Below are 20,548 nucleotides of genomic sequence, written 5' to 3' on the forward strand. Positions count from 1 at the left end.
CCGTAGGTGTGAATGTGAGTGTGAATGGTTGTCTGTGTCTATGTGTCAGCCCTGTGATGACCTGGCGACTTGTCCAGGGTGTATCCCGCCTTTCACCCGTAGTCAGCTGGGATAGGCTCCAGCTTGCCTGCGACCCTGTAGAACAGGATAAAGCGGCTAGAGATAATGAGATGAGATGTTTTTAAACCAGGAAAAAAAAATACCAGAAGGGGATTTTATTTGTGTCATATCTGGCAACCCATGCTCAAAGGTTGTTCAGCTGCTCTTCTAGCTTTCTGACGTCACACTAAATAGGAAGTGGATACTGTGAAGGTGGGAATAAGTTCCGACCGGTTTACTGTTTACTGTGTTGCTGACAGGTTTCTGAATGGCAGCGACTCACCACGAGTACCGGCTACATCCGGGTACCAAAGGAAACGGGTTCACTTCAAACAGCCAGGATGACGTCAGCAACATGAAGGAGAGCAGCACACAGACGGAGGGCAAAGTGCAAGGTAAGGACCAGAGAGGCCTTTATCCCACACCACTAGATAGTGGGTTATATACAGTAGTAGCTCTATAGTAAGCCTGCTGTGTCCCTGATCACTTCACTCCATCATCATAAAGGTCAAAATGTAGCAATTCTGGCATTTAATATAATGATTGATCCTGCTCAGTCATAATCTATAGATCCTATTGATCCATCATATAAGTGATGTACAGTGCTGAGCATAAATGAGTGCACCCCCTTTGAAAAGTAACATTTTAAACAATATCTCAATGAACACAATTTCCAAAATGTTGACAAGACAAAGTTTAATATAACATCTGTTTAACTCATAACATGAAAGTAAGGTTAATAATATAAACTTAGATTACACATTTTTCAGTTTTACTCAAATTAGGGTGGTGCAAAAATGATTACACCCCACAACAAAAACTACTACGTCTAGTACTTTGTATGGCCTCCATGATTTTTAATGACCGGACCAAGTCTTCTAGGCATGGAATGAACAAGTTGGCGACATTTTGCAACATCAATCTTTTTCCATTCTTCAGCAATGACCTCTTTTAGTGACTGGATGCTGGATGGAGAGTGATCAGTGGCGCAGATACGTTTTTTGAACTGGGGGGGACAAGCTTCCAGCAAGCCAACCCCAACCCCACCCCCAACATGTGGCTGGGCTACGTGTGTGTGTGTGTGTGTGTGTGTGTAAAGTGTAAACCAGTGCATCCTGACTTTCTAACTATGCCTGTGTGTTGCGTGAGCGGCAGTCAGTCAACAACTCTTCTCAAAATTTCCTTATGAAACAATATGCTCGCTGAAATTACGGCAGGGAACGCCAGATTAAACATTAAAACTGCCTTCTGAGCACTGTATCTACAGGCTACCACCGAAAGAAGGAGGCTACCAGAAAGGCATCTCTACTCCGTACAATTTTACTTTCACTACGACATTACTTTGAACAGACTATCAAAAAATTGCAAGGTGATATGATAAAGTAAGGCACAGTTTACTTACAGTCGTTTTTTGAAAAAACGATGCAATCATTTTCTACCTTTTGGCACCCTTCATCATGCCGTGTTGGGGTCCTGAACTAGGAGGAGCTGTCCCCGATATGCCTGTCAAACTTGTTGTGGGTAGCCATAGCAACCAAGCTCGAGCTCACAACCCGTGCAGTCTGCGCAGTTGCAGCTATGTATGTACTGCTGTGCACCTCAATAAACCGAATGGTAATTAGTCTTATGATTTTTCCTTGAGGTTTGCCTTATGCAAAGAAAGACAGCATAGACGTTTTTTTCCTCCCTATAAGTGGGGGGGACCGAACGAGGTGAATTTAAATCTGGGTGGGACGAATCCCCCCCGTCCCCCCCTCTATCTGCGCCCGTGAGAGTGATGCTCAACTTGTCTCTTCAGAATTCCCCAAAGAAAATAATTTCTTTACACCACAAAGGTGAAGGCTACAAGAAGATCAGCAAAGCTTTACTTATCAGTCAGAATGCTGTAGCAAAAGTGGTACAAAAATTTAAGAAAGACGGAACTGCAACCATCTCGCAGAGACGTCCAGGTCGTCCACGGAAGTTAACACCTCGACAGGAGCGTCTCGGCATGCAAGTTCACTGCAGTTATCTAAAGAAGTAAAAAGCCAAACTGGGGTGACTATTTCCCGTGACACAATACGGCGTACACTGCAGAGGAATGGCATGCATGGATGCCGTCCACGAAAGAAGCCTCTCCTAAAGTCCAGGCGCAAAAAAGCCCGCCTAGAGTTTGCCAGGGCCCATGCTGACAAAGATGAAGACTACTGGGACTCTATACTCTGGAGTGATGAGACCAAGATAAATGTTTTTGGAACTGATGGCGTCGAAAAGGTGAGGAATACAAAGAAAAATGCATGGTGCCTACAGTGAAACATGGTGGTGGCAGTGTCCTTATGTGGGGCTGCATGAGTGCTGCTGGTGTCGGGGAGCTGCATTTCATTGATGGCATCATGAATTCACAGATGCATTGCTCTGTACTGAAAGAGAAGATGCTACCATCACTCCATGCCCTTGGTTGTCGTGCACTTTTCCAACATGACTAAACACACATCTAAGGCCACTGTTGGATTTCTGAAGAAGAACAGGGTGAAAGTGATTCAGTGGCCAAGTATGTCTCCTGATCTGAACCCAGTCGAACACCTATGCTTTGGCTTATCGAATGATTTATTTTTAAAATCACAAACAAGGCAGGCTACAACTGCGCTGCTGCACATGTAGTACGGAGTAAACCTGAAAACTAAACCCGATCTGCTCAGAGAGTCATATGAGCTCCTCTTGTCCTCTATGGAAAGCCACTAGAGGCAAAACATGGCTACATTCACATTACACCACAGGTTCCTGAATGTGGTCCTGGAATGCACCATTTTCCCCTGGTTCAGCTATAATCAGCTAATTAACTAATTATACAACAGTTCAGTAATATACAGACTCACTAATTTGATTGGCTGAGCAGCGTTCCATTAGTGCCTATGTTTAGTATAACTGAACTGGGATATTACCCCTTTTCGACCCACAGAGAACGGATTCTGTTCTTGTTCAAAGACTCCTGAATGGAATTGGTTCAAGAACCTGTTCCCTGTTGGTCGAAAAGGCGTACCTACTCATTCATAAGTTGTTTTTTTTTTTTTTTTAATTATTATTATTTTTTTTTTTTGTAGGCTGTAGCCACGATGTCATCATGTTGTCAGAATCAGTGTAACGCATCTCTCATAACCCAGGACAGAACAGTACCATCGTGTGTGTATGTGTGTGTGTGTGTGTGTGTGTGTGTGTGTATTATTTACCAGCTGGGGGATCCGTATCGTGAAATACCGTGACCTAGACCCCGAAGCCGTTTGTTTTCAGGATAATGGCTGGCTGATGAAATTATTGGCTGGCTAGCTGACTCAGCCAAAACCTTAATGGCTGCTGAAGCCACCAAAATGTTTATGGCTACAAATGGCTGATACTGGACGTCACTGTGTGGCATATATCCGGGCGAACGGATCAAACAAATGGGGGGAATAAATAGCAAATTACCACAGGTCCCCTGGTCTCTTACTTCATTGTAAATATAAATCTAGCAAGATTGTAGTTCAATGCTAATAATAAGCTAATCTGGATTGTTCGAGGAAGGCATCTAGCTATCTACTCTCACTAGCAATGACCAGTGAAGGACTGGCAGCTATCTTACTATGATGAAAGTAGAGTGGTGGAGTACTTTTTTTTTTATCAATCTCGAAGTATGTGAAACAAACAAACAAACAAACAAACAAAAATACCTTTACACTTTCCCTCAGCAGCGGCAAAGAATGCAGCCATCTCGTCGATATCGGAGTCGATTGATGCTCTGGGTGGGTTCCCGGGTTCCCCAGTGTATCGTGGTAACGGTGCGAGGGGCGGGAAGCCAGACAGGTAGTCACAACGGCAAGCTTGTGGTGGCTCTCTGTGCTGTGATATCAGTTCTAAATCTCTACAGTGTATGCCTATACGTCTCTATTGTGTTACTACTAGTGTGTACAGTTGATCATGTTTGTGTCACTTTTCTTGTAGCTCATGATGTGGATAAACCCATTATTTGATGTACACAATTCTTAGTGGCTCAGCCAAATTTTATTAGATAGCGGCTCAAATTGGCTTACAAAATTATTGGCTGGCGGCGGCTCAAATTCTAAATGGCGGTTTTAGCGGCGCCTGGCGGCGGCTTCGGGGTCTACCGTGACCGAGGTCTTGAAAATACTGACCGAGGCCTCTGGGCCGAGGTCACGGTATTTCACGATATGGACCAACCTTAAGCTGGGAAATAATATATTTATTTTTTCATCTCATCTCATCTCATTATCTCTAGCCACTTTATCCTGTTCTACAGGGTCGCAGGCAAGCTGGAGCCTATCCCAGCTGACTGTGAAGTTCGAAAATGTAAATTTAACAGCTTCATGAAAGTGCGCTGATGGTTACCATGGAAACCCCGTGTCTCCTGCACTGCGTTCCTCCCCCGAGTCGCGCGTGCGCTCATTTGCTTTTGTGTTCTTGGTCTCAGAGCCGTGCACACCAAACAGAGACAGAATCAATGTTTAACATCATTAACAATGCACTTTTTACGGAGACGTTTTAATGTTATTCTTTACTTTTTTTATCCAGTTGAATATTTAGCGTACAAATGTATTTTCAGCTCTTAAAAATGACTGAGGTCTGGACCATGGGGGCCTCAGAGCTGGCTACGGCCATGGAGATGAACAAGACGCTAATAGGAAGATAAGACAGTTCAATGACAAATGGAAATTCGGGTGAGATTGGCTAGTTCATAGCAAAACCAAAAATACCATGTTCTGCGAAGACTGTTGAAAGTCTGGCAAAGACAGGCACCAGTAATTTTAAACTATAAACTATAAAGGACCACAAAAAGTCAAATGCACACATCGGTACTATAACATCAAAACAGGTGAAGACGGCTGGTTCACTACAGGACAGCATTGCTTTCAGTCCCTGGCTGTCATGAAGTCGGCTGAGCTGGAGAGGATGGAGCTGCTGTTTAGAAATGTTCACGCGATTGTAAAGAAGTTGATCCGCCCCAGCTATCAACTTATGGCCTGCTGGAAGCCTCAGGTCACGAAGACCATTTTTCATGGACCATTCAGACTCATCTGATGATGAATGTAATGAGGACATTTAATGTCTCTCTCTACACATGTTCCCTCTCTCACACACACACACACACACACACACACACACACACACACACACACAGAGTATTAATAGATAATACATAATGTACATAATAATACTTGATAATACACATAATACTTGCATATCAAAACATCAAATGTTTTTCAATGATAAATGTTTTGAATTGGACTTTTAATATTAGAATCAGGTCAGTTGTACTGAATGATATTTTTCATATTATATGATATTTCATATTGTAAGGAGCTTGAATTTGAGTTCAATAAACATAATACTCTGTTTATATTTTTGTCTGAATTTGTTGCATGTTTTCATACAGGGATCTACCTTAACGCCCTGTGATGACCTGGCGACTTGTCCAGGGTGTACCCCGCCTTTCACCCATAGTCAGCTGGGATAGGCTCCAGCTTGCCTGCGACCCTGTGGAAGGATAAAGCGGCTAGAGATAATGAGATGAGATGAGATGAGATCTACCTTAACAGCACTGAATACTTGAGTGCTACTGTAGAGATACATTATACGCTGCCATTCATAATTAAATCTAGATCTTCCGAACTTTAACGTATCACGGTGAAGAAAAAACTGCGATTTCCTGGCAACAAAATTGTGGCTAGTGAAAAGGCTGAATGGCTAGTGACTCGGGAAAACCACTAGCCACAGTGGCCGGTGAGCAAAAAAGTTAATGTAAAGCACTGGTGTGTACATGTACAATATGTGAGAGAGACATTATACAATATAATAATATGCAAGCTACAATAACTATTATATACATCTATCACTTATCTGTAGCCACTTATCCTGTCCTACAGGGTTGCAGGACTATGAATGAGAGGCGGGGTACACCCTGGACAAGTTGCCAGGTCATCGCAGGGCTGACACATAGAGACAAACAACCATTCACACTCACGTTCACACCTACGGTCAATTTAGAGTCACCAGTTAACCTAACCTGCATGTCTTTGGACTGTGGGGGAAACCGGAGCACCCGGAGGAAACCCACACGGACACGGGGAGAACATGCAAACTCCGCACAGAAAGGCCCTCGCCGGCCACGGGGCTCAAACCCAGAACGTTCTTGCTGTGAGGCGACAGTGCTAACCACTACACCACCGTGCCGCCCTATTATATGCAATAACAACTTTATTTATCACACGTACACTTAAGGACAGTGAAATTCCTCTCTGCATTTAACCCGTCTGAAGCAGTGAACACACACACATGAGCAATGAGCACACACACATACCCAGAGCAGTGGACAGCTATGCTACAGTGCCCGAGGAGCAGTTGGGGGTTAGGTGCCTTGCTCAAGGGCAAGAGACTGGGTACACCCTGGACAAGTCACGAGGTTAGCACAGGGCTGACACAGAGACAAACAACCATTCACATTCACACCTACAGTCAATTTAGAGCCACCCCATGTTAACCTAACTGCATGTCTTTGGACTGTGGGGGAAACCGGAGCACCCGGAGGAAACCCACGCAGACATGGGGAGAACATGCAAACTCCACACAGAAAGGCCCTTGCTGGCCACGGGGCTCGAACCCAGGACCTTCTTGCTGTGAGGTGACAGTGAGGCAACAGTGCTAACCACTACACCACCATGCCACCCCTATTGTATTATACACAATATGTCTAAAATATCTGTATTACACTATCTATAATCTAAATATCTTTAATAAACACTATCTATATTTAAATAATATTGGCTGTCTTTATTTTTTGTGGTATATCAGATATATTCCATTCAGCTAGCATGATGTTGAATGAGTTCAGTATCATGCTAGCTGAATGGAATATCTCTGATATACCATGAAAAAAGCTTTATTATTATTATTATTATTATTATTATTATAATCATACATGTACATTCCTTCCGGATGTTCAACGCGTCTTTCTCTTTCAAAATTCCATCAAAATCTTCCATATTTAACAAACCAAACCTGGTGGCCATGTTTGTTTACAAATCGTCGCAGTCGCTTGCTAGCGCAGAAGTTTTATGTCTCTGACATGTCACGTCATGTTGTCTTGACAACCATACAATATCAAAGACCATATTCAACACTCATTCTCCACTGGGTCGAGTGGTGTAATACACGCAGGATAAGCGATATGCTAACACTATTGCATGCTATGAAACCGGCTAGAATGGAATAGAAAAATGTCTTTGCTTCGAAATTTGTCTCTCTTTTTCTCTTTTATCTTTTTCCTGTTTTTTTTTTTTTTTTTTTTTTTTCATATTTGAATGTTTTTATTTTTATAAAAGCCTCCTGTGGACTGGTGTTGTAAATTAGCACTTGTGCTAAAACACTCAAACAATGCATCTGGTTTGTCCAATGTTATTGCTATGTCCATATCAAATAAACATTTAATAATAATAATACATGTTTTAATTCCATCGAAAACGTGTCCTATATGTATAATAATAGACAATATCTATATTCTGCATAAAATATCTATCAATGATGTACAATATAATATACAGTATACATTAGAAGTATGTATGTTATCAACAATATAAAGAGTACACCATATACAGACTACATGCAGGATATTTACAGACAAGACACAATATGCTAAAAATATGTGCAATGGGTTAAATAAATAGTCAAGCTGTACAGTGTGTGCCGGAATGGGCAATAATAGTTCACAGAATGAAGTTGTATGACATGACCATGAAATGCGCAAAATTGCAGTTCAGAAATGAAGTGCATTAATGTTACAGATTGAGAGTGTGAGGTTAGTCAGCGGGGAGGGTCTGACCTGACTGATGAGGCCAGCTGCAGTGGGGAAAAAGTTGGCCTTATGGTGTGAGGTTTTGGTTCTAATGGACCAAAACCTCACAGGGGAGTGATTCAAAAAGTTTATGTCTGGGGTGAGAGGGGTCGGCCACAATCCTTTCTGCTCTCCTCAGGGTCCTGGACTTGTGCAGGTCCTGAAGGGATGGAAGGTTGCAGCCAATCATCCTCTTAGCAGAGCGAATGATGTGCTACAGTCTGCCCTTGTCCCTGGCAGTGGCAGCAGCATACCAGACGGTGATGGAGGGAAGTGAGAATGGACTCAATGATGGCGGTGTAAAAGTGCACCATTTCTTCAAATTTCTTCAAATGCTGCAGGAAGTACATCCTCTCCTGTGTTTTCTTGGTGAGAGAGCAGGTATTCATCTCCCACTTGAGGTCCTGAGTGATTATAGTGGCCAGGAAGCAGAAATACTCCACAGAGGTTACTGAGAAGTCAAATAGAGTGATGGGGGCGGGTGTGGCAGAGCTCCTCCTGAAGTCTACAATCATCTCCACTGTCTTTAGAGTATTAAGCTCTAAGTTGTTCTGCCTGCACCAGGACACCAGATGGTCAAGCTCCCACCTGTAGGCAGACCCCTCCTCATCAGAGATGAGTCCAATGAGGGTGGTGTCATCTGCGAACTTTTGGAGCTTGACAGACTGATGACTGGAGGTGCAGCTTTTGGTGTACAGGGAGAAGAAAGGACACAGCCTTGGGGTGATTTGGTGCTGATGGTTTGGGAGTCAGAGACGTGTTTCCCCAGCTTCATATGCTGCTTCCTGTCAGACAGGAAGCCAGTGATCCACCTGCAGGTGAAGTCAGGCACGCTTAGCTGGGAGAGGTTGTCCTGCAGAAGAGCCAGGATGACCGTATTGAAGGCAGAACTGAAATCCACAAACAAGATCCTAGCATAGGTTCCTGGGGAGTCCAGGTGCTGGAGGATGAAATGATGAGCCATGCTGACAGCATCGTCTGCAGATCTTTTGACTCTGTAGGCGAACTGCATAGGGTCCAGGAGTGGATCAGTGATGGTGGTAAAGCACAAGGTGCTTGAAGGATTTCATAACTACAGAAGTCAGGGCAATGGGTCTGTAGTCATTTAATCCTGTGATCCTTGGCTTTTTGGGGACAGGGATAATGGTAGAGGCCTTGAAGCAGGCTGGCACATGGCATGTATCCAGTAAGATGTTGAAGATGTCTGTGAACACAAGACAGCTGATCAGCACAGTGCTTCAGGGTAAATGGTGAGACAGTTGGGACCTGCTCCTTTGTGGGGGTTCAGCTTCTTAAAGAGCTTGTTGATGTCCCTCTCCAGAATGGAGAGAGTTGAGGCTGTGGTGGTGGGTGGATGGGCCTCCAGGGTGAGAGGTTGTAGAGAGGCTCTAGCAGCAGTAGAGGAGGTGGTGGGCAGGAGCTGGAGTGTGGAGTCACGGGGGATATCATCAGGACAGTCGCATCGTCTTTCAAAGCGACAGTAGAACTCCCTCAGTTGGTTGGCCAGGCGCAAGTTGTTAACATGGTGGAGGGCTGAAGGTTTGTAGTTAGTGAGCTGTCTGAGCCCTTTCCAGACAGAAGTAGAGTCGTTGGCTGAGAACTAGTGTTGGAGTTTCTCAGAGTGCAGTCGTTTAGCTTCTGTCCCCACTTCTAAACGCTTCTTCCTTTTGCAACCTTAGCTGTCTGAGCTTACAGTATCTGTGAACCAGGGTTTGTCATTGTTGTAAGTCACCCTGGTTCATGATGGAACGCAGCAGTCCTTCACAGAAGCTGATGTTGGATGTCACAGCCTCTGTGTACTCACCCAGACTATTGGTAGCAGTCCTGAATACATCCCACTTTGTACAGTCCAAGCATGCCTGAAGGTTCTCTGCAGCCTCATTTCTCCACATCGTTGATGTCCTCACTACAGGTTTCCTCAGCTTTAATTTCTGCCTGTATGCAGGAATCAGGTGAACCATAACGTGGTCCGAGTGGCCCAGTGCAGCGTGGGAGTTGGCGTGACTGTATTGTTGACTGTAGTGTAGCAGTGATTCAAAATATTCTCCTCTCTGGTCAGTCATTTAATAAACTGTTTGTATTTGGGTTGTTTGTGGCTGAGGTTACCTTTGTTAAAGTCACGGAGGACAATAACTAGAGAGTCCAGGTTAGTCTGCTTCACACCCAGTATGTAGTTGGCCAGCATGCGCTGTGCATTCTTCACATTGGCCTGTAGTGAAATATAAACACCAGTGAATGAAGCAAACTCATGGGGGAAGTAGGAGGGTTTATAATGAATGAAAAATGATTCCAGATCAGGAGAACAGTGTTGCAGGATCACTGACTCATCACTGCACCAGACACTGTTTACATAAAAACAGATTCCGCCACCCTTTGTTTTGTCAGAGAGATCTGTGTCACGGTCTGCTCTAAAAAGTCTGAAGCTGTCCAGCTGCAGCGCAAAGTCCAGTATGAGTCCACATAGCCATGTCTCCATGAAGCACAAAACGGAAGATGTAGAAAAGTCCTCGTTTCTCCCCATCAGCAGCTGAAGTTCGTCCAGTTTGTTGCACAATCAGCACACGTTGGAGAGAAATATCGCAGGTAACGGAGTGTGAAATCCACACCGATGGAGGTGCACCAGCGTATTTCTCTCTCCTCCGGCGTCTCACTGAGTGAGCAAAAGTGAGAGCAAAACCTTTGACCAGAATGTTCAGTAATTCCACAGATGACACCAGAAAAGTTGGTCATAAGTCCATTGGAGTTGTTCCCCTGATGTTCATGAGCTCTTCTGTGGTGAAAGAGATTCGAGTATCGCAGCAATGAACTGAATTTACAAACAAAATAAGACCAAACAATGTGCACCAAACACACCAAGGCAGCCATTCGTGGTGCCATAAAGGATTACAAGCTTTTATGGAGTAAAGATCCATTTAGTCCTCAGCCATAAATTGTTCTGAATATCTATATTTTTGTTTCTGTTTCTCGAAACTGAACTTGGCTGAAGCAGCCTATTATTGAAAAACTTAGATAATAAGTCTAACTCGCAGTCATTCTCCATTTTAAAATATTTCTCTCTCTCTCTCTTTCAGGTCATGGACCAAGACTGTCCAAAGTTAACCTTTTCACATTATTGAGTCTCTGGATGGAGCTTTTTCCCAAGAGGGAGTCTCAGAGACAAGACAATGCATCTGTAAGGACAACATTATTCTCTACAGAGACTGTCAGTTAGGACTGGTGCTTGGGTTGGCTGTTACTTTTGTCCCACTAAGGCTACGTTTACATTAGACCGTATCTGTCTCGTTTTCTTCGCGGATGCACTGTCCGTTTACATTAAACCACCTGGAAAAGCCGGGAAACGGGAATCCGCCAGCGTCCACGTATTCAATCTAGATCGTATCTGGTCCGGTGCTGTGTAAACATTGAGATACGCGAATACGCTGTGCTGAGCTCTAGCTGGCGTCCTCATTGGACAACGTCACTGTGACATCCACCTTCCTGATTCGCTGGCGTTGGTCATGTGACGCGACTGCTGAAAAACGGCGCGGACTTCCGCCTTGTATCACCTTTCATTAAAGAGTATAAAAGTATGAAAATACTGCAAATACTGATGCAAATACTGCCCATTGTGTAGTTATGATTGTCTTTAGGCTTGCCATCCTTCCACTTGCAAGTAGTAAGTGATATGCGCTGGGATCACACACACAGCGGCTCAGTCCCGAATCGTGGCTTGTGCACTTCACTCGCGCGCTGTGTGAGCTGCGCAGGGCCGGAGTGCGCACCCTCCAGAGGGCACTCGCTGTTCAGGGCGGAGTGATTTGGAGCGCAGGATGCCTGTGGAGCCGAGCGTATCCGTGTATTGGTGTTGCTGTGTGCACGGCTAACGGTTTTAGTGTAAACGCGAATCGTTTTAAGAACGTTAATCTGATGATCCGCTGATTCGACGTAATGTAAACGTAGCCTAACTTCATTAGAAATTAAACCAAACAACCTTTGAAGAGTCATTCATCGAACATCTCCAGATTTAAACCATCTCTATCTTACACGCATCCCACTTTGATATTGAATGTGTTGTACATTCTGAGATGCTTTTCTGCTCACCACAATTGTACAGAATGGTTATCTGAGTTACTGTTACTATGATTCTACAAACAAATATCAATGGACTTAAAAAGCTCTAGAAAGCCTCAATGTTTATCCTCCTCAAGAAGCTCAAGTAGCATGAATATGCAAATTAGAAACACCCCCAACCCTGGGAAACCTGATATTACCTGACCTATGTTTGAATAATTCTGCTTTTTTAAGCTACTATTCTTCCTCATATTTAGACTTTGTCATAGACTGTGCACGTGTATCCATAATATGAAACTGTAAAAGGAAACAGCTTTGTTATGTGACTATTTCAGGTGCAAGTCACTGGCCTGGTGGTGGTCCATGAACAAAGAATTCTGGGTCTTCATTGCTCTGGAACGGAGCTCCATGCTGGTCAGGTGGCTGTAATCAGACATGGGCCCAGACTAAAGGGCTGCGATCTTTATTTCTCCAGAAAGCCTTGTTCTACCTGCCTCAAAATGATCATCAATGGTAAGCAACCAGTGTTTACTCAGTTGCTACTTCCTGTCTGTATACAGATCTTGGTTAAATTGGCTAGATTTCAACAAAATGTTATTCTCACTCATAATTTCATAATAGCTCGTAAAATTTAGGTGAAATTCTGTCTTTGTTTATTCACTGTCCGCCATATCAGCACATCCTGGTTCGGTTGAATTGCTATGACGTCTTCCATGTAAGGATTCTGTTTACTAATAAAGGGCAAGTCCACTTAGTACTGCATTTTAATGTTGCAGTGCCAAACTTATTAGTGCTCCTTCAGTTGATATTTAGTGAAACCTCTTCCTCTTGATGTCTAACAAGGTTGGAGACACTTGTGGAGGATCTTGGACTGATTCTCCATGCAGAACATTTCAAGCATCGTTGTTCTTCTTAGGTTTACACCTTTCTACAATTCAGACCACACATTTCAACAGGCTTCCAATGCAGAGACTCGGACAGGTGTTGCAAAAGTCAATTTTGTGTTCGTCCACTTTTTTTCTGTTGCTTTGAATGTATGATATTGTGATATCTCAATGACTTTGATCGTGGGTTGGTTGTTGGTGCCAGATGGGCTGCTTTGAATATTTCAGAAACTGCTGATCTCCTGGGATTTTCACACACAACAGAATGGTGTGAAAACCAAAAAACATCCAGTGAGTGGCCGTTCTGCAGGCAGAAACATTTTCTTGATTAGAATGGTCAGACTTGTTCAAGCAGATAGCGAGGCTACAGTAACTCAAATAGCCACTCTTAATAACCACGGTGAGCAGAAAAGCATCTCAGAATGCACATAGGCTCGAACAGCAGAGAATACAAAATAGTTCTACTTCAGTCAGGTAAGAACAGGAATCTGACGCTACAGTGGACACAGAATTCCCAAAACTGGATGGATTGGAAAATGCCTTGTGACTATTCATGTCTGTGAATATTTGAATGGAAAATTTGTATCCTGGGGCGGCACGGTGGTGTAGTGGTTAGCGCTGTCGCCTCACAGCAAGAAGGTCCGGGTTCGAGCCCCGTGGCTGGCGAGGGCCTTTCTGTGTGGAGTTTGCATGTTCTCCCCGTGTCCGCGTGGGTTTCCTCCAGGTGCTCCGGTTTCCCCCACAGTCCAAAGACATGCAGGTTAGGTTAACTGGTGACTCTAAATTGAGCGTAGGTGTGAATGTGAGTGTGAATGGTTGTCTGTGTCTATGTGTCAGCCCTGTGATGACCTGGCGACTTGTCCAGGGTGTACCCCGCCTTTCGCCCGTAGTCAGCTGGGATAGGCTTCAGCTTGCCTGCGACCCTGTAGAACAGGATAAAGTGGCTAGAGATAATGAGATGAGATGAATTTGTATCCTCAGGTCATGTGTATTTTATACAATAATTTATCTTGGCTCTTATTTTGAAGGGTGCCAATAATTCTGGAGTTGAAGGTATCTCATGGTATCTCGTCCAAATATTTGTAACCTTGTTTCTGTAATTATTGTCCCTCTCATTTTCTCTCAGCTGGTGTGAACAGGATCTCTTACTGGCCTGCTAATGCTGAGATCAGCCTGCTGTGTGATGGAAGCGGCGCTGCAGGTTCTCGTCTCCAGGAGGCCATGCTGGACGCTGCAGCTGCCGAGAGGCTCAAATCCAGCAGCAGGCTGCACATCTGCGTGCTGCTGCAGCCTCTAGCCAACTCCATGCTTCAGTTTGTAGAGGAGACGGCACGCAACAGTGACTTTCTGGGCAGAATGGCAGCAGATGATCCCTCTCTGGACGTCCATGAACTCTTTAGGAAAGAGCGCTGGAGGAACTGGGACAGTTTTTCGAAAAAGTTTGTGATTGATGATGCGGAGGTACACAGAGAGCTGCTCAGTAAGATGAACCTGGAGAACTTTTGCACAGAACCATATTTCAGTGAGCTGCGGCAGCACATGAGGGACCTGATCAGGATTCTGGCGTCTGTGGCTGCAAGTGTTCCTGTTCTCGAGCATAACTACGGGTTCTATGAGACGGAACCGACAACTAGTAAAGATAGGACGTTATCTCAGGATATTGTGCGACACTGCATCATCCAGGCAGCGGTGCTGGCATACAGAACAGGTGAGATGTCCGTGTATACATGCAAGGTTTAAAGGAATACTTTAGCATTTTTCAGTTGAAGCTTGTACAGTGGATATAAAAAGTGTACACACCCTGTTAAAATGATAGGTTTTTATGATGTAAAAAAAATGAGACCAAGATATATAATTTCAAAACTTTTCCCACCTTTAATGTGACTTATAACCTGTAGAATTCAATTGAAAAATAAACAAATCTGTTAGGGGGGGAAAACATAAAAGATACAAAACGTACAATAAGCTGTCTTTCGATTACGTTCATTATGTCTTATATTGAATATTGTTAGTTTTTTCTTTTTTATCAGACATCTAATTTTTTAGGTTTGTTTACCTGACATGTTTCGACGTACGACTGCCATCTTCCTCAGAGTGTCACCGGATGTTATTGATGACGCATCTTTTATCAGCTGATGTTTCCGAAGGCAGAAGAACTAAAAAACATAAAAATGCAACAAGATGAAGTTTTCATTTCACACGATGTCATATTTCTTTTCACCAGAACACCCATGGAAGCCACCATACAGGTAGTACAAGACAAATTAAAAACAGATAGGACGCTCAAGAAACGCACAAACCTCACTGTACAAGACATTACGCAACTCCTTCAATTCATCGCCACGTCCACATACTTTCAGTTCAGGAACACAATTTACAGACAAAAGGAAGGTTTTGCCATGGGAGACCCACTATCAGCCATCATGTGCGGCTTTTTCATGGAAGACCTGGAGCAGAAAGCACTCACTACAATACCAGCGGAATACAGACCAACACTCTGGAAACGGTATGTGGACGACATATTGGAAAAAGTAAAGAGGGGATACACTCAACAACTTACCGACCATCTCAATACTATAGACAATACCGGTAATATAAAATTTACACATGAAGAGGAAACGGAGCAGTCAATAGCATTTTTGGACTTAAAAATACATCACACAGAAGAGGGGGACATCAAAATAAAAGTACACAGGAAACCCACACACACCGACTAATATTTAAACTGGACTTCCGAACACCCCATAATGCACAAAATATCTGTAGTTAGAACATTACATGAACGCGCAGCAATAATTACAGATGCACAGGACAAAGAACAGGAAGAACAACATGTACAACACGCACTGAAGGCATGTCAATATCCACAATGGGCAATATCCAAAGGGGCGGAACAGGTCAAAAACAATAAAACACAGAAGAAAGAGAAAAAACAAACCAACAAACAAGAACACAGGGGAGTGGTGACATTACCATACATCAGGGGAATAATGGAACGCATTCAAAGAGCAATGAGGAAATACAACATTAACACACCTGTCAAACCACACACAACACTCCGTCAGATCCTGGTTCATCCCAAAGACAGAATACATCCGGACAACAAATGCAACACCATATATGAGATTCCATGCCAATTATGCAATAAAACTTACATTGGGGAGACAGGAAGGAGTTTCAACACAAGAAAAAATGAACATAAGAAAGAGTGCGAAAAGGAGACAGTTACAAGACAAACCCGAACAATAAAAGAAAAGGCACAACAGGAAAATTATAAGTCAGCCATAACAGATCATTGCAAAAGGGAAAATCATGTTATGGACTGGGGGAATGCCAGAGTCATCCGCACAGAAGATAATAAACATCAGCGCTGGATCAGGGAGGCCATAGAGATCCGTAAGCGAAGTCCGAGGACCATCAACCGAGATGAGGGAGCATACATGCTCTCCCATACCTGGAGTGCCATCTTGCAGGGGACAAACTGACAATAGAAGGCGTGACCGACCTGTCAATCCAGACAGGAAGGCCACGCCTTCGGAAACATCAGCTGATAAAAGATGCATCACCAATACCATCCGGTGACACTCTGAGGAAGGCGACAGTCGTACATCGAAACATGTCAGGTAAACAAACCTAAAAAATTAGATGTCTGATAAAAAAGAAAAAACTAACAATGTACAATAAGCTGGTTGCATAAATGTGCACACCCTTAAACTAATACTTTGTTGAAGCACCTTTTGATTTAATTACAGCATTCAGTTTTTTTGGGTCGGAGTCTATCAGCCTGCCACATCTAGACTTGGCAATATTTGCCCACTCTTCCTTACAAAAGCGCTCCAAATCTGTCAGATTGCGAGGGCATGTCTTGTGCACAGCCCTCTTCAGGTCACCCCACAGATTTTCAATTGGATTTAAGTCTGGGCTCTGGCTGGACCGTTCCAAAACTTTTTTGGGGTCGTTGTCGTGCTGAAAGATGAAATTCATCTTCAGCTTTCTAGCAGACACCTGAAAGTTTTGGGCCAAAATTGACTGGTATTTAGAACTGTTCATAATTCCCTCCACCTTGACTAAAGCCCCTGTTCCAGCTGAAGAAAAAACAACCCCAAAACACGATGCTGCCACCACCATGCTTCACCGTGGGTATGGTGTTCTTTTGGTGATGCGCAGTGTTGTTGTTTTTGCGCCAAACATACCTTTTGGAATTGTGGCCAAAAAGTTCAACCTTGGTTTCATCAGACCATAACACATTTTCCCACATGCTTTTGGGAGAGTTGATGTATTTTTTTTGCAAACTTTAGGCGGGCCTGGGTGTTTTTCTTTGACCCTACCTCATAGTCCAGACATATGGCGAATACAGGAGATTGTTGTCACATGTGGTACACAGCCAGTACTCGCCAGAAATTCCTGCAGCTCCTTCAGTGTTGCTGTCGGCCTCTCGGCAGCCTCCCTGACCAGTTTTCGTCTTGTCTTATCATCAATTTTGGAGGGACGTCCAGTTCTCGTTAATGTCACTGTTGTCCCATATTTTCTCCACTTCTTGATGATGGTCTTCACTGTGCTCCATGGTATATCTAATGCTGTGGAAATGTTTTTGTACCCTTCTCCTGACTGATACCTTTCAACAATGAGATCCCTTTGACGCTTTGTAAGCTCTCTGTGAACCCTGGCTTTTGCTGGAGGATGCAACTGAGTAAATGTCTGAACTTTATTTGCGGTTAATCAGAGTCAGTTTAATTGACGGCAGGTGTGAACCCAAAAAGACTGAATGCTGTAATTAAATCAAAAGGTGCTTCAACAAAGTATTAGTTTAAGGGTGTGGACACTTATGCAGCCAGCTTATTGTACGTTTATTTTTTTGTTTTTTCCCCCTTAACAGATTTGTTTGTTTTTCAATTGAATTGTACAGGTTATAGGTCACATTAAATGTGGGAAAAGTTTTGAAATTATTTATCATGGTCTCATTTTTTTACGTCAGAAAAACCTGTCATTTTAATGGGGTGTGTGAACTTTTTATATCCACTGTAGCATGTGTGTGATTAGCATGGACAGGATTTTCAAGTCTTTTCCCTTGAACTGAGAATAGAACAGATGGCTTGTTGCTTCAAAACTCACTCAGTGCGTTTACATGCACATAGAGAAAATCGAATTTCTGCCGTTGCTCGTCTGAAATCGAAGCTCTAAATGGCATGTAAACACCTTAGCTCGGCTGAAATTGAACCGAACTTGATTTCTCGCAATCGAGCTACACGACCTAGATTATGCGATTGTAGCCGAGCTACTTAGTGCATGTAAACCCTATCGAGCTACGTAGTCGAGCTACTTACTTCAGCACTGCCCCTTCCGGAAGTGACGAGTGACGAGACCACAAGCGGGAAACACAACAGCCTCAGTCGAAAAAAAAACAAAAACAAAACCAGCCTCGGTCGGCATGACACTTCACCTTAGCCGCCCACTTTATTAGGAACACTTCTGTTCGTACATACAAACTACAAACACTCTTCTTAGAGTTTAGAGTTTATTTTATTTTTAAAAGGGACAGTGTACAAATTAAACATTATCCTTGTGGTAAGGACAGATGTCTGTACCAGGTTATAGCAGTACATGCTAATTTCCGCCTGTAGTCCCTTTGTTTATACTCTTGAATAGCTCTTCATGATGACAACCGGAAGTGTACCAACACGATGGGGCGTGTAGCGCCACCTGTGGCTCGGGTACACAATGCACCTCACACAATAGCTCGATTTCCTTGTGTGCATGTAGGATTGGATTTCTCTGGCACCCCTGCTGGGACCCTTAGTTCGATTACCGACAGTAGCTCGATTTGGATGTGCATGTAAACGTACTGACTGAAGGTTAGTTGTTAGGGCAGTCTGTGTGTGAAACTTGCTGGAAACCTCCTTTAACCTTTTTTTTTTTTTTTAAATCCAGCTATTTAGAGAACTTGGTTATGAACTGTCAATCTACTAAAAGCCTGCAGATCCATTCTGATCTACTTCCTGATGCATCTAACTGCCATATTAACCGTGATCATTTTTACCGTGTACTTTTTGAAGATGTGGTCAACATGTGCCCTCGGTTCAGCAAGGACACATTTCGCTCATCACACTGTCATGAGTTATTACACTTAACTAAAGCTACAAGACTACAAATCAAATTCGACACCAAAATGAAAATTACAACTAAACAAACGGAGAAAAGCTTCCGCCAAGAGAAACTGAGATATAATAAAATAAAACACAGATGTGAGCAGTGACCTGAGTTTAAGGTTAGTGTGTTGTCTCCATGCTAATCTCTAAAGATTACAGACAATAAAATATACTCGGTGAGCACTTTATTAGGAACACTAGACTAATACAGTACTGTCTAGAGCCTCCCTTTGCTCTCAACACACCCTCAAATCTTCATGGCACGGATTCCGTATGTTGAATGTTGGAAAACCATTCTTTTAAGATTCTGGTTCATGTTGACATGACTGCATCATATGGTTACTGTAGATTTTTCAGGGGCATTTTCATGCTGTGAATCTCCCATTGCACCACATCCCAAAGGTGTTCAGATCCGGTCAGTGGGAAGGCCACTGAAGAACACTGAACTCATGTTCATGACCCCAGTTTGAGATGAGTTTGCTTTGTGACCTGGTGCACTGTCATTCTGGAAGTAGCTATTATTAGAACAGGGGTGGGCAATTATTTTTTCCATGGGGCCACATGAGAAACAGAAGATTTTGTGGAGGGCCGGACCAAAAGGCTGAACTAAATTCTGCATAATATTAATTGTATTTCTTTATATAAAGCAGTAAATAACATTGTTTTTACAAGCTGCTAAGACTGGTAAGAGTATGGAAAAAACGAGGTTGCCTTACAAAAAAATGTCATTTATTCAATCCAATTTCCCAAAACAATGGTTAACAAAATGTGAACGTTTGTACCATTTTTTTTTTTTTTTTTTTTTTTTTTTTTTTAGTCACATTCACCCCAAAACACAATAAAGACATCACAATATTGTCTTTCTACTCCAAATATCAAGCAAGATACATCATATTATAATAATGATGCCCACATTTGTAGTCTAATCACCTCATTTGGTGTTTTTCAGTTTTTTATTTGTTCAGTGAGAGAAATCTAGTCTCCGTTGGTCTTTAACGAGTGCATCAAAGTCAGGTTGAATGTCTGAGGTGGAGGTGCGAAGCACAGCTGACAGATGATCATCGGTGAGAGAGGATCTATACCTGGATTTGTTAAACTTCATCACTGAAAATGTTTGTTCACATATGTAGGTAGAGCCAAAGAGAACAAACATCTTCTGAGCATGTCTCCTCATGTTTGTTGAAAGCCCTGCATTCGGCATCTACCTTTCTTCTTTTTGCGGACATTTTGGGGGCTAAAGTCTTCTTGTGATCTGCTCGCAACAACGTCGATTCGGTGTAGGTATCAGATCTACAGATCGGCTCGGGCTCCGGCGCCTGCTGGTCACGTCACATTGTGATTGGCTGGACCATTTGAAGGATGACGTACAAGTTTGTGGTTGGTCTGGACAAATTACGGAAGTAGTTATCGCGGGATTAGGTTTCGTGGGATTTCGTCATGTTCATGTCGCACGCATTGCGTTTTTGTTGAACACAGCTTCAAAATAAAAGCAATGCACATTCAGTCCATGC

The 20,548-nt window shown here is 43.2% G+C and overlaps 1 protein-coding gene across 2 annotated transcripts in view; it reads left to right on the top strand.

Annotated features, from left to right (window-relative positions):
• The first annotated feature begins 302 nt into the window (after positions 1-302).
• cdadc1 (cytidine and dCMP deaminase domain containing 1) overlaps positions 303-20,548 on the top strand; it is a 32,706-nt gene continuing 12,460 nt past the window's right edge. For both annotated transcript variants that reach the window (XM_060898849.1, XM_060898850.1), the window contains exons 1-4: positions 303-494; positions 11,029-11,129; positions 12,343-12,520; positions 14,018-14,599. In XM_060898849.1, the coding sequence (XP_060754832.1) occupies positions 368-494; positions 11,029-11,129; positions 12,343-12,520; positions 14,018-14,599 (988 nt within the window). In that variant the 5' untranslated portion in view covers positions 303-367. The remainder of the gene's footprint in view (positions 495-11,028; positions 11,130-12,342; positions 12,521-14,017; positions 14,600-20,548) is intronic.

Source organism: Neoarius graeffei, chromosome 18 (assembly GCF_027579695.1).
Source record: "Neoarius graeffei isolate fNeoGra1 chromosome 18, fNeoGra1.pri, whole genome shotgun sequence".
Classification (NCBI taxonomy): Eukaryota; Metazoa; Chordata; class Actinopteri; order Siluriformes; family Ariidae; genus Neoarius; species Neoarius graeffei.